The 13,557-nt window shown below is 44.5% G+C and overlaps 1 protein-coding gene and 2 long non-coding RNA genes across 7 annotated transcripts in view; 1 reads left to right on the forward strand and 2 right to left on the reverse strand.

Annotated features, from left to right (window-relative positions):
- The window catches only part of ZEB1 (zinc finger E-box binding homeobox 1), a 72,710-nt gene extending 60,287 nt beyond the window's left edge, over positions 1–12,423 (reverse strand). For 2 of the 5 annotated variants that reach the window (XM_083704669.1, XM_083704672.1), the window contains exon 1: positions 9,991–10,330. Coding sequence is in view for 2 of the 5 variants with exons in the window: in XM_083704667.1 (XP_083560793.1) it covers positions 12,231–12,288 (58 nt within the window). In the remaining 3 variants the exon portion in view is untranslated. Of the gene's footprint in view, positions 1–9,668; positions 11,638–12,230 lie in introns of those variants that run through there. The other 3 variants (XM_083704667.1, XM_083704668.1, XM_083704670.1) reach the window with 3 other exon arrangements.
- On the reverse strand, positions 989–5,486 carry LOC310828144. The gene is made up of 2 exons (XR_014556720.1): positions 4,922–5,486; positions 989–4,567 (listed from the first exon to the last, which is right to left on the reverse strand). It is a non-coding gene; the product is annotated as an uncharacterized lncRNA (long non-coding RNA).
- LOC310828095 overlaps positions 11,532–13,557 on the forward strand; it is a 60,452-nt gene continuing 58,426 nt past the window's right edge. Inside the window, exon 1 of the long non-coding RNA XR_014556649.1 lies at positions 11,532–11,642. This is a non-coding gene — a long non-coding RNA (uncharacterized lncRNA). The remainder of the gene's footprint in view (positions 11,643–13,557) is intronic.

A 13,557-nucleotide genomic window follows, 5' to 3' on the forward strand; every position in this document is an offset into this window, starting at 1 on the left:
TAAAGTAACAGTACTGAGAGTCACCAACATGGCCCCTGTGGCAATCAATGCACCCACCCGCGAAATGCCTCAGTAAATAATAATACATAAGAAATGGTTAGTTCTTCTTCCTGCTCAGTTTGCGTTTGCACTTGGGCTCAGCTTCTTGTATGCTGAATGTGTCCAATCAAACATGTCCACATTTCACTGGATGCTAGGACTGGACAGCTACCAATCCTTCCATTCCAAACCGAAGTGTTATACCCACTGCAGCTATTTTATAATTGGCGCCAACAGCACTTTCTCAAAATTCAAAGTGTGCCAACTGGCTCAGAAAGGCTGATGAACCCTGGTATTGACTATATTTCTGATAGTCTATGATACTTAACATCCTATTTTCATGCAAGATAGAATAGAATGTATGTGGGATATTTAAATAACTTCCCCACCTGTTGCAACTGGCCATAGATATTGAAGTTATGGAAACAGGAAGTTATGAGTAGTGGTTTATAATACAGCAGCCCAGCCATACTGGAACATGGAATATGTTTTAAGGAGTTATCTATTCACTCCTCCACTCCATTTCAAGCTCAAATTTCAGTGGATGTAAACAGTCATCCCATGTGACATTGCTTTTCCATTTGAGAAGAGAAGATTCTGTATAGCAGAACAATCTTCTATTAAACCCAAAGACAACAGAGCAGCACACACTGAACAATATTTCTGTTGGTCTGCTGGATCCAGCTGCCACTCAAACATGGTCCGCTTGCAGCCAGCCAACATGCAGCTAGCAAGAGAGAAAGACAGCTCAGCCCTTGCACTGGCAAGTTGACCTATTGTATTTTACAGTGCTTTTATTAAACACCTGAGGGTTGTGTTTTTTTTTTGAAAATTTAAACTGAATTGTAAGTATGAATAAATCTTTGGCCATTTTCAAAGAGCAGAAATAAAGTGACTCAGCATAACTGAAATTTCTGCAGGAAAAGTTTCTCCCCCTAGAAGGAAGATATTTTTTTTAAATGTTAACTTTACTCCTGATCATTCTTCATTTTGTGTAGTCTTAAGACCAGGCAAGCAGACCAGAAGCACCTTTCCTTAGTTACCATCCTTAGCTAAGCATGAGCCCAATAAGCAGTAGCTGTTCTGCAGAGAGCATAGTAGTTAGTCCAAATAGGCCTGTGTCAAACCTCTTCATAGAATGGTTAGTACTGGTGCAAAGTGTATAAAAATCCCCATTCATTTTTTGCTGATTAGTGTGTGTGTTCAGCAGTGCTGTCTGAGAGGTTGCATTCCTTCGTGGTAATTCTTACATATACAAACTTCCTTGGAAATATCCTAAACAAGTTTGAAAGCAAACAATGAACAACAAAAAAAAAGAAAGGGTAGAGAAGAAACACAATGAGATTATTCAACCCATCCACTTCCTCCTGTGACAGTAATAATAATAACAATAATTTTATTATTTATATGCCACCCATCTGACTAGGTTGCCCCAGCTATTCTGGGCAGTTGATATACTATTTCCTCCCCAAGGAAGAACAGGTACCACACATTTCTGTCCCGTTCACTTGCCAAAAACACCAGTACTAGATTTGATCTGCCATAATGGGCAAATTCAATCAATATAGGGATTAAAACGGTGAACTCCCTGCCCCTCAAATACAGAAGCAAATTATGGGGAGGGGGTTGTCAAAAGAGGTAAGAGCATAGCTGTCAACCTTCCCTTTTTTTGCGGGAAATTCCCTTATTCCAGCGCCGTTTCGTGCTGCTTCCCGGATTGTTAGATATCCCGTAGACTGCCCCCGGGACAGGTGAGGCTGCTGATCCCTTATTTTCAAATCTGGAAGTTGACAGCTATGGGTAAGAGGTACCAGCCTCATGGACAAAGATACATTAATACAGTAGCTGCTTTTTGGCTACACAAACTCTCAAAGCAACTTACAAAAGATACAGTACATGCTAATAATAATAATAATAACAATAATAATAATAAGAATAATAATAATACAGTACATGCATTACTCAGCATTCCACTTCATCCAGCTGAGAAGCATTTGCTCCCTGTTAAGCAGTGGGAGAGGCCTAGTTCCTCCTGCCCAGCAAAGGAACATGGCAGATCTCAGGGGAGCAGTTTCTTTGGCAACCTTAACTTAAAACTAGTGACGTAACAGACCCATAACAGACCCCACCTGTTTTTGCATAACCTGATGCAGATGAGTTATTACCGGACAAGCTGCAGCTGTACCCACCATGCTGCAGACAAAGTTTCGACTTCTTGGTTGTCTTTTACAGTTCTCCTTCCCCAAGTTCCAAAGCAGGCAAGTGCTCTACACAAGTGTCCCAAAAATATCCTGTGACACAAAACCAAGGTGTTTTGGCTTCCTCCATAGGATCTATGCACTAGCAGTATTTTAAAGAGTTTTTATTTTAATAAAAAAACATGTTTGATGTTTTTATTATGTTTTTAGATATGCTGTAAGCCACCCAGAGTGGCTGGGGAAACCCAGCCAGATGGGGAATAAATATAACAACAACAACCTCTGATTCAGCTACCACACTTAACTTTTCAATTGCATCACTTGGAGTGAATACGGGTAACTAATAACGGAATAGGAGGAGAGAGAGCATAAAGCCATCTTCATACTCCTAGTCCTTCTTACAATCCTAACAGAGAGTGATACAACCAGAACACAACATTGAACTATCACAACCTACAAATGCACTATTGAAAGAGACATGCAATTAAGCAGCCTGGAAAAATATTCCCAGAACATATGTAATCATCACATATTTTTTAAAACTGTAAAATTAACTTAATTACAATAAGGTCATTTGAATTATCACTATAAAAGTTCTGAGTTCTGTCTCACAGAGATGTGGAACAAAGAACTTTCAGGAAAAAATGTTTAGTATACAGGTCTTCACAATATGTATGGCCAGGGCTTTTTTTCCAGAGAGCTCAGCTCTGGCGCCTCTCAGGTAGGAGCCATTGCCATTCTAAGAGAAGTTCATAGTGAGCTCCAGCACCTCTTTTTCTAGAAAAATAGCACTGTATATGGCTGCTAAATATTGAATAATTCTACCCAAGTGACCTTAAAAAAATAACAACCTAAGAAGACATCATCACCAATCATGTGATGGCAGCAAAGTAGAGTGTACTTTAGTTTACTGGCACAACCAGCATTTCCTTATTCAAAGCCTTCCAATAGCTTACTATAGATGAGTTTGTGTGCCTTAACCGATTGCATAGAATTAGAATATTGACCTGTGCATTTGCACCTGCCTGATCCAGTAACAGCTGGATGCTTGAAGATGTCAGAGAACAATGGTCCCATTATCAATATGTCACTTGGTATGTTATCATGTTTTATCTTGGTGTACACCAAGTTTCAAAAGTTTCTGACAATGAAGTAGGGTACTAATTTGTACAATAACCAATTTTAAAAATCATGATTGTGTCACATGGCACTGTGGTCAGCACACTAGACAACCAAAACAGCAGAGACTGATCATTTCCTCTTGCTAGGACTCAACTTCCTGTGCATCACTTCACCACTCGTACTATTTTGCAAAAAGAGTGCTGTGTTTTACCGATGCTGTCCAGAATGATATTGTCTTAAACATCTTTCTTCCTATTAAGTTCTCAGAATGGTTATTTTGAGACTGAAACCTTATCTTCACAGAACATCACTGAAGTCACTGACAAGAGTTTTGCCTAGTCGAGCACTTTAAGACTAATGACCTAAATTTGTATCTTGCCCTTTCCCCAACATACTTCCAATAAGCTCTAGACTGGCATACATAGGGTTTGCTGTGGATACCCATGGGTGTAGTGGTATTCTTAAAGCTACTCTATCAGACACAAAGTACAGATAACCAACTTAAATCAAAAACCTTAATTACAAAACACAGTGTTTCATCACGATCTAAAACTTTAGGATAGTATTTCCATGGAAACTGTTGACTAGCTTGCTATGTGGATATCTTTACTATGCTAGAGATTTTCAAGTTACCACAGGTATCATGTTTTTCACAACATTTATGAAAAAAGAAGCACAAGAAAATAACAAAAATGGATGTCAAGCGGCACTAACACCTGCCAACAAGCAATTATTTGCTTAATGCATTTATTAAGAGTATTTTTACAGCTGGCTATATATAAACTTGGCTATCTACTAAATTGCGGCATTGTTTACTAGTCATGAGCGTACATCAATGTTGAATGTATGATGCTGTGTAACATTTAAATATTTGCATTCTGCAGAGAGCTAATGCATTACAGTAGTGCAATTTTCTTTTTAAAAACAATCATTACCCAGAGGAGTCACCTGTTGGCGATACAGTTCAAACCCTAGGGGAATAGTAATTTATGATTCAGAGGATAACTATAGCAACTTTTATGTCGCGAGCAGGGGTGGGGAACCTGCAGCTCAAGCGCATGGGGGGGGGGAGGCAGATGAAGATGGCGGAAGGATGTGGCAGGGGAAGAGTCATCCCCAAAGCAAAAGTTTAGACTTTTGGCCAGAGTGAGCCACCCTTCTCTTATTCAACAGTTGATTATTACTACAGTATAAAGGTAAAGGTACCCCTGCCCATACGGGCCAGTCGTGTCCGACTCTAGGGTTGTGCGCTCATCTCACTTAAGAGGCCGGGAGCCAGCGCTGTCCGAATACACTTCCGGGTCACGTGGCCAGCGTGACGATGCTGCATCTGGCGAGCCAGCACCAGCGCAGCACACGGAAACGCCGTTTACCTTCCTACTATAAAGCGGTCCCTATTTATCTACTTGCACTTAGAGGTGCTTTCGAACTGCTAGGTGGGCAGGAGCTGGGACCGAAAGACGGGAGCTCACCCCGCCACGGGGATTTGAACCGCCGACCATTCGAATCCCCACGGCGGGGTGAGCTCTACAGATTACTACAGTATATCAAAACACAAACACATTATGCACATTTACTTGGGATTCAATTAGTTATGGTTTCTCCCTTTTAGGTCCTAATTGTTTGAGACCAGAGTATCTGAAGGATGAATTTGCCCGTATGAGCTCACCCATACATTAAGCTCCACGGCTGGGGCTCTGCTCCACTGGCAGTGCTGCAGCTGGTGATGCTGGAGACGGCCTACCAGAGCTTTGAAACAGGCTGCCTTGGCAGGATTGCTTGTCACCCACCCTTTCTGTTTTTAGGTACAGGGCAAGACATCACGGTTTCGGTGAGCATTTATGGCTGCCATTTGGCATATTTATTGCTGCTGAAATCATAGTTGCTCTGTTGGGTGGCTTACAGGTTTGTTTGTTTGTTTTAATAAATCAGCAGAGTGCTATTGGCTAGGCTATTAATATATTCTTGTTATCTCATTTCTGTTACTAGCTGCAGAAAGGTCAGATAAAAAAACTTTGGCAAATAAGGGATTTGTGCTACACACGACAATAAGTGCATCTGCCCTAGTCATCTTACTTTCATATAGGGAATCAAGGTTGTGTTAATTTGCCCAAGGCCAGTGAGAAAATGCAGCATAAAATATTTTAACACATACAGTGAGAAAATGCAGCATAAAATATTTTAACACATACAACTAGGACCCCCTAAATAGCACCCATGGACACCAAAAGACCCTTGGACATCTGCTTGATGCCCACTAAGGCCCCTATCCCTCCCAATTTATAAGGCTTTTTTTTTCTTTTTAATTTGGGGCTTGGCTGCTTTGAGAGAGAGCTGCCTGCTTTTCTACATGTTTTGTTTGTTCTGGAGCACGTGTAGATTTTTACTTGTTTGGGAGGCAGGGTGGTTCTGAACATTGCCAGCTTTTCTTCAGTGAAATGGGTATTTAGATTTTCAAATATCTCCTGGCTATGCTTGCTAAAGCTGATGAGAACTAGAGTTCAACAACATCTGGAGGTTAGTAGCCCAGCCCTAAATAATATTTAGCGTTTTGTTGCTGAGCTACCCTTGGGTTCGCACTGTCCCCAACACACTACAGTCACAAGTCCAGAAGCTCTTGCTTCTGGTTTAAATTGTTCATATGCTGCCATGTTATCCATACCTGGAGAAGCTGTGGTTAATCTTAACTACGGTTAGGTGAAACAAGACAGCTTCATAAACTATGGTTTGAAGTTGACTTGTGGCAATTAGCTATAGTTAAGAAGAGTAACCACACTCTTTGCTTCGGATAGTGCATTACATTGCAATATGGAAGTTTTTGCTTTCCCTCATAGACACCCTAGAGGAGAGGGGAGAAGAGAGCATGAAATCCTGAGGTTTGTTCTCATAATGCTAAATCATGGTTCAGGGTTATCTCGGAATGCAGCCAAGTTGTATGTGACCACACAAAAGCCTATAATGACAGTTTTACTGCTGACACTCTCTGAACACTCTGGAAAAAATACCAGTATCATTGTAGGGGTTCATATAGTGCAGCAACTAGAAGTGTGCAGCAGGAAGTCCAAATCTCACCATAGCCATTAGCTTACTAGGTAGCCTATCTAGTCCAGTATCCCATTTTCCATAGTGGCAAACAGTATCTCTATGGGAAGCCTACAAGCAACACAGCAGGACAATGGCCTTCTTCCGTCACTGGTACTCAGCTGGAGGTAGTACATAGCCATCACGACAAGTAGCCACTGGTAGCCTTATCGTACACAGTAGGGAATTTCATTATTTAACTACAGTGGAACCTCGACTTACATATGGTTCTACTTATGTATGATTCCAGTTACGACCTTCAGTAGGTGCTTTGACTTATGAACTTTCCTCTAGATAAGAACAGAGGCCTTCCTGGCAGCCCAGAGCTCGCCTAGCCAGCTGCGGAGCAGCGCTGAGGCTTCTGCTGCCCAGGAGAGGGCCCCCCATCCCACCCCTGAAGCTGTGGAAGAGGTGCCGCCTGCAAGAAGCACAGCAGGGTTCACTGCAGCCCCAAACCCCACCGAGGAACTAACCTGAGGAAGTCCAGAGAAGAATCTGGCCGGGCAAGAAAAAAAAGTGACCCTGGCTGAAGTGAATCAGTTCTTTACTGACCCTTGCCCCACCCCCAGCTTGTAGCCAGGTAAGCCTACCCACCCTCAGTGCACGTAAGGGAAAAAAAGTTCATTTTTTTCATCTACAATGCTGTCTTATTTATTTTATAGTAAAGTACATTGATTATTTGGGACGCGGGTGGCGCTGTGGGTTAAACCACAGAGCCTAGGACTTGCCGATCAGAAGGTTGGCGGTTCGAATCCCCATGATGGGGTGAGCTCCCGTTGCTCGGTCCCTGTTCCTGCCAACCTAGCTGTTTGAAAGCATGTCAAAGTGCAAGTAAATAAACAGGTACCGCTCCGGCGGGTAGGTAAACGGCATTTTCATGCACTGCTCTGGTTCGCCAGAAGTGGCTTAGTCATGGTGGCCACATGACCCGGAAGCTGTATGCCGGCTCCCTTGGCCAATAAAGCGAGATGAGCGCCGCAACCCCGGAGTCGGTCACGACTGGACCTAATGGTCAGGGGTCCCTTTACCTTTACCTACATTGATTGCTGCCTTCATTTTATAGATCTATGGTCTCGTTGGACAGTAAAATCCGTGTTAAATTGCTGTTTTAGGGGGTCTTTTTCATAGTCTAGAATGGATCAATTCACTTCTCCATTACTTTCTATGGAAAAGTGTGCCTCTAGTTATGTATGTTTCTAGTTATGACCGGACCTCCAGAACAGATTATGGTTGTAAGTAGAGGTTCCACTGTATGTGTTGTGTGAACTGGTACATCCTTTTCATTTAAACTGATTTTCCCACCATTCAGCTTCACTGGATGATTCTAGATTCTAATATTACGAGACATTGAGAAAAACTTATCTTCTCCTCACCAGGTATATCTTTATACACTTCCATGTCTCACTCCTTAATGTTTTCCCCCAAAACATAACATCTGAGCTGTTACTCTCAGCCCCAACCCAACTTGCAAAATGGAGATAGTATCTTACACAGGTGTTATAGATGAGAGAACGGAAATAAAGTACTTTGAACAATCCAGAAGGACCATATATTGTGGGAAAGTATTTAGGAATGTTGCAAATAAAAGGTATATATATTCAGACAAAGCCAGCCATGGCCATGAAGAACTCTGTGGCAAACCACAATTGACCTAGCCATTGTTACATCATATGCTCCTAGATTTGGTTGGGGAGGTAGGTTCATCTGGAAATTGATTGCTCTTTGCCTTTAAGGCCAAGGCAGCCAGAACCTGAGTAGACATCAGGCAGTTCTTAGGACAGCCCAGTCCTACTGACACAGTAAACAACTTTATTCAAACATGTACTAAATCCACCTTGAGGACCTAAGACATAGAAAGCTGAGACATAAATAGCTGAAATAAGCAAGTGCTATAATCAGTCCAAAGTAAGCTGTATCATTTAAATGTAACAACCAGTAGCCATTTTAGATTAATGAAGTGATTTGCATAGATCTCTTTATTTGCAAACTTCAAGAACACAACAGAGAGCAGAAGCAAAACTATACAGTGTAATACTGACAGACCACTAAATAGTTCAGGACACTTTTATATGAAATTAATAGATTTATTTGTATTAGCTCAGATGACGTTTCTGTATTTGCCTAGACTAGACATGACAGCTCCTGTGCAAAAAACAAACATACAAACAAAAAAACGCTGCTCCATTTGAGCAGATTTCCTGACTCAAGTTCAGATTTCTAGCGGCAAATATTCATGTTTAAGTCTGCTCATCTTGGAATTCAAATACTGCAACTGTCAAATGAGAGGGCAGTGCAGTGATTACATTTAGAGATTAAAAATGGCACATACCTCAGGTATACCTACATTGGCGCACAAAGATAATACACCTTTATACTGTTAAGGGGGGAGGGGGAAAAGAAAAGGTAGTTGATCAATGTATAGTTTAATAAGAGCCAAAGGCAGTGGAATCAAAAAGTAAGTCCTTTAAAAAAAATTATACCATTTTAAAAAGGTGTACACTACTCCATTAAGACAGCAGCAGTACTTAATCTGGTGTTACAACTAAGTAAAAATCACATTGCTGGAAATCAGTTTATCATAGTCTGTCCTCCTTAAGACTGGAGACAGGAAAAATATTACACAGGATTAGCAGGAAGACATGGTACCTATCTTTGAAAGGCATGAAATCAACACCATCTTCATGGACGAGATTTGATATAGAAATAATTTCAACTGTCCATTTGTGGGAAAGGTTTAAGGGTTAACTTTCCCTGGCAATTCTGATCGGTAAACATTTGCAAGTCAAACAGGAACCTACTGCTGAGAAATCTCTATTATCCGGCATCTATTATCTCGCCTACCCAGTGATGGTTAATGTAGAGCAGTTCAAGTTATTCTTTATGTGTTAAAAGATTATAGTATAATCAGAACCACTCAATAATAAATCAAAGGCTTTCCTTCAGAACCTGAAAACACTGGGGTGACGATTTTAACCAAAATAATGAAAAATGAAAAGATACCTGGAATAGCATTATATCCCACGCACCTTTTGTTTTCTACGAGTCATGCATACTGCAGACGAAATGGTTTGTGCTAAACAGCCTCAAATCTATTTTTCTAATATTAAGCACAAAGGAACAACACTGACAGCAAGCATGGTAAATAAATATCTCCCTTGAGAACAAGAGCAGCAGTCAGGAGCGCTGACATGCATGCTAGAGAAACCTCACACACCATTTTTTCCCTACCTGCACAAGTTGCCATTTGCTGCAGCCGTCAAAATCCCTCTTCCCCCTCTTCCCTGGTTGATTTCAAAAGGAAGGTTTTCAGGCAGTCTCTCAAGGCATCTACTAATATGCTTTACAAGTATAATATTCCAATTAAGCGTATCTTTAAGAGAAAATCCATTTTCTTCCTTGCTCAGGTAAACATGTTTACAGCTCCTGCCCGGAGACTGGGTGGTTCAGACTCCCATGTCACACACATGTCGTCAGCAACAAGAAAAGCCCCCTTTCTCTATCATTAACATTTTAAATAAGGTAAGGAGAGAGGAGCACTTTGCAAACTTACCTTTAATATTGCCTCAACATTAAACAGACCACACAAATGCGTGCTCTAAAACAGGAAATTAGCATTACAATATCCCGTATATATCCTGATACTTGCTATAAATAAACCCACCCCATACAGAGCAGGGAGCTACTAGTTCAGAACCACCCGATCAACTAGTTAGTCGATTAGAAGGCCAATGTTTATGTGCGTGTTTCACGTTAAGTATCAGAAGTCGTAGCGCCCTCTCACCCGGGGAAACCATAATTCCTTCTCGGAGATATAAAAAAAAAAAATCCTGTCCAAAACGTCATGATCTCGGACCAACCACTAGAACCCTTCCAATCCATAACCGTATACAGGAAATGCCAAACGAAAGCTTTAAAAAAAACTGCCAAGAAAGGTTACAAAACCTCCCGTTTTACATCCTAAAAAGTCATCAGTTTTCCCGTTATTATTATTTTTTAATAGAATACGTAAGAAGAAAAATCCAACAACATAAGTTTTGAGTATTTATTCCCCCACTTTTCAACGCAGGTTTCAACTCATTTCAAAGTAATACGTATGCATAAAGGGGGGGGGGGTGAGAGAGAGAGACAGCCCTTAAATCTGAAAAGTAAGCGTCATTCCTTATATAGGCTGTAGCAGTTGTTCCTAGCCAGCGAAGAAAGGCGGGGAGGGGGCGCAGCGGACAAACCGTTACCACCCATTATTATGATTATGATACAAACAGGTACCTCGAAATCCAAGAAGAGGGCGAGAAAGAGAAACTTGGCTGATTCACGTCCCCTCCCCAACCCACACAGAAAGAAAGCCTTCCTTTTGCTCGCTCTCTCTCCCCCCGCACCCCAATCACGTTGATAAAGGAGGGGAGAAGGGGGGAAAAAACACCCACCCAACCTCACAGAAACACTTCCAACACTTCTGCCAAGATCTGGAGGTTGGCGGGGGTGTGGGAGGAGAAACAATATGTTCAATGGCTACGGAGATAAATCAACATGCACTGCAGGCACTAAAAGAGGCGGAGGCGAAAGTAGCGGGGGGGGGAGAAGAGGGGGGAGCAATACATAGAAGGCAGAGGAGGAGGGGCAGAGAAAAGGAGGGGGTCCCTTTCCAGGGCAATCTCAGGGGTGCGCATGTGGTGCGTTTCCCTTGTAAAAAAATGGGGAAAAAAGAAAATCAATACACACTGCAGCAAGCAACAGTACTTCCCCTCGCCTCCCGCTTTCCCCCCGCTTCTTCCCCAGCCGGGGCCAAAACACGCCACACGCCAGCGAACGAAGTCCCCATTACAGTCATCCTGCCCTCGACGTTTTTGTTGCGTGTCTGGCAAGCAGGTAGTTCGGGAGTTACACGCAGTTTCCTCTGGATCTCTCCCCCCCCCCCACTCCAAACTATGAGCCTTAGCGCACCATCCACCCCCCACCATCCCAAAACAACAACAACAAACTATGGGGGGATCGCGAAGACTGGAGGTGGGAGGCTGCGGGGGGGAAAAGCGCCGCGCTTCCCTCGGGGGCTTTCCCCAGCGCGAGGGGAGGAGAGAGAGGAGGGGAAGTGACCCCCTCTCCCTCCGCAATAGCAAAGCCCCCCCCGAAACAAAAAGTTTGGGGAGCGGGGTCGGAGGGGGCGCCCCTTCTCCTCGGAGGCCGGCGAGACCCGCCTCAGCTCAGGTAATAAGTTTCCAAGTTGAGGTGAGGGGGGGACCGTTATAAGGTCGAAGGCGCGGCCTTCCTCTCTCTCTCCCCCCCCCCCCAAGAGAAGGGACCGGAGTGACTAGGAAAATAAGAAAGAAAGACACCCCCCGGCTCCGCTTCGCCCTCTCGCTCCTGAGGGAAAGAAGCCGGGGACGGGCGGCGGCCGGGCAAAATGAAGGGTGGGACACGGGGGAAGAGAAAGAGGAGGCAGCGGGCGGCGTGTAACGGTCCCCGGGCAGGGCTGATCCTCGCCGGCGAAGGAGGCTCGAGTGGAGGAGGCACCGCTAGGCGGAGAAGGAGGCAGCCCGGCGGCGGCGGGGAGGGAGAGCGCGAGGCGGGGAGGGAGGCAGGCAGGCAGGTAGCGGATCTAACGGTGCAGGGCGAGCCGGGCTCCCGGCGAGGAGCGCCCGGGAAATTACTTTCTACTTCTCGGATCTGCTTCTGTCTGTCTTCTTTCTTCTTCTTCCTCCCCCCCCCCCCGTTTTACTCCGCCCGACCCCCGGCCCGGTCCCCCCTGAGCGTCCCCGGCGCGGCGCGGGCCGTTGCCCGGCGGAGCTGACTGACCGTTATTGCGCCTCGGGTTCGCCTGCTTCCTGCGCTTACACCTGGGGCCATCCGCCATGATCCTCTCGCTTGTGTCTAAATGCTCCAGTCACCTCCTCCCCCCTCCCTTCCCCCCTCCCCCTCGCCGCTCTCCCCCCCCCCACCCCCGCCCGGACCTGGTTTACGACACTGGGTGGTTGGGTGTATGTGTGTGTCTGTGTATGTGTGTGCGCGCGTGTGTGTATATGTCCTTTTCTTTTTTTTTTACTTTTTTACATCACCTTCCTACACCTAGTGCTCGGCCGCCGGAACCTTGTTGCCAGGGGAGACGGCCGCTTTACGGCAGCACGTTTGAACCGGCAGGAGGGAAAAGTTTCTTCTTCGCCCCGCTTGGGCGCGACGCAGGTACCCGTGTGTGGCGCACGGGGCGCGGAGGGGGCGTCAGAAGGAGGGCCGGGGAATGGGAGGAGGAGGATTTGGGGTTAGAGAGAGAGGGAAAGTGCCTCTGGATGTGGGGTGTCTAAGGGGAGGGCCCAGAGGACGACACGGATAGAGAGCGAGAGCGGTGCCCTCCGGCGCAATGGAGCCGGGCGAGCGCGCGTGAGCCGCTAGTGCTGGAGCCGGGCGAGGAGGCGCCGCTAGCCGCGCTGTTATTATTATTATTATCATCCTCATTATCACGGATTGCAATTTGTTGTCGCTTTATATCAGTACAGCACAAGCACACGCGCATCCGTATCAGCCCAAAGCGAACTAAAGGGAAAGCAACGAAAAGGCTTGCAGAGAGATAGAGAGGTGAAGTGTGGATTTGTTGTTTACACGTTTCATTCCTACGGTGTTTTTGTGCGCGTGAAGTTTTCGCGTGTGTGTAAGTTGTTGTGTCCTGGTTTTACCGGTAGAGCTTGGTAAAGCATCTTAAGTTCAGGAGTGTGGGATCATGCAGCTCGTTCATGTGTACACTTGCTGGTGGTTTGCTGAATTGTGGGGACACGCACGGCCGGCTTTACTGTCGACACACGCCTTCCCAGGGATTCTGTTTGAACTGTTAGCTCGCTTAATGCAGATTATTTACTTATTTATTTAGAGTTTTAGACAATTCATCCTGCCCGCCCCTTCTGGGGGGAAAAGTGACAACAAGGCGATTTACAACAAAGTGAGAAGTAAGATGAAAAGAATACAGAAGGTTATAAAATAATGCAATCTTTAAAATTCACAACTCATAAAAATGCACGGAATGGCCATTTATTAAGAGCCGCAGTAGCAGCCGATTGATTGATTGCATTTGTAAAGCCCACCTTTTTTCTCCAAAGTGCTGAAGGTGGTGTATGTAGTTCATCCTCTCATTTAA

Source organism: Podarcis gaigeae (assembly GCF_964106915.1).
Source record: "Podarcis gaigeae genome assembly, chromosome: 12".
NCBI classification, from domain to species: domain Eukaryota; kingdom Metazoa; phylum Chordata; class Lepidosauria; order Squamata; family Lacertidae; genus Podarcis; species Podarcis gaigeae.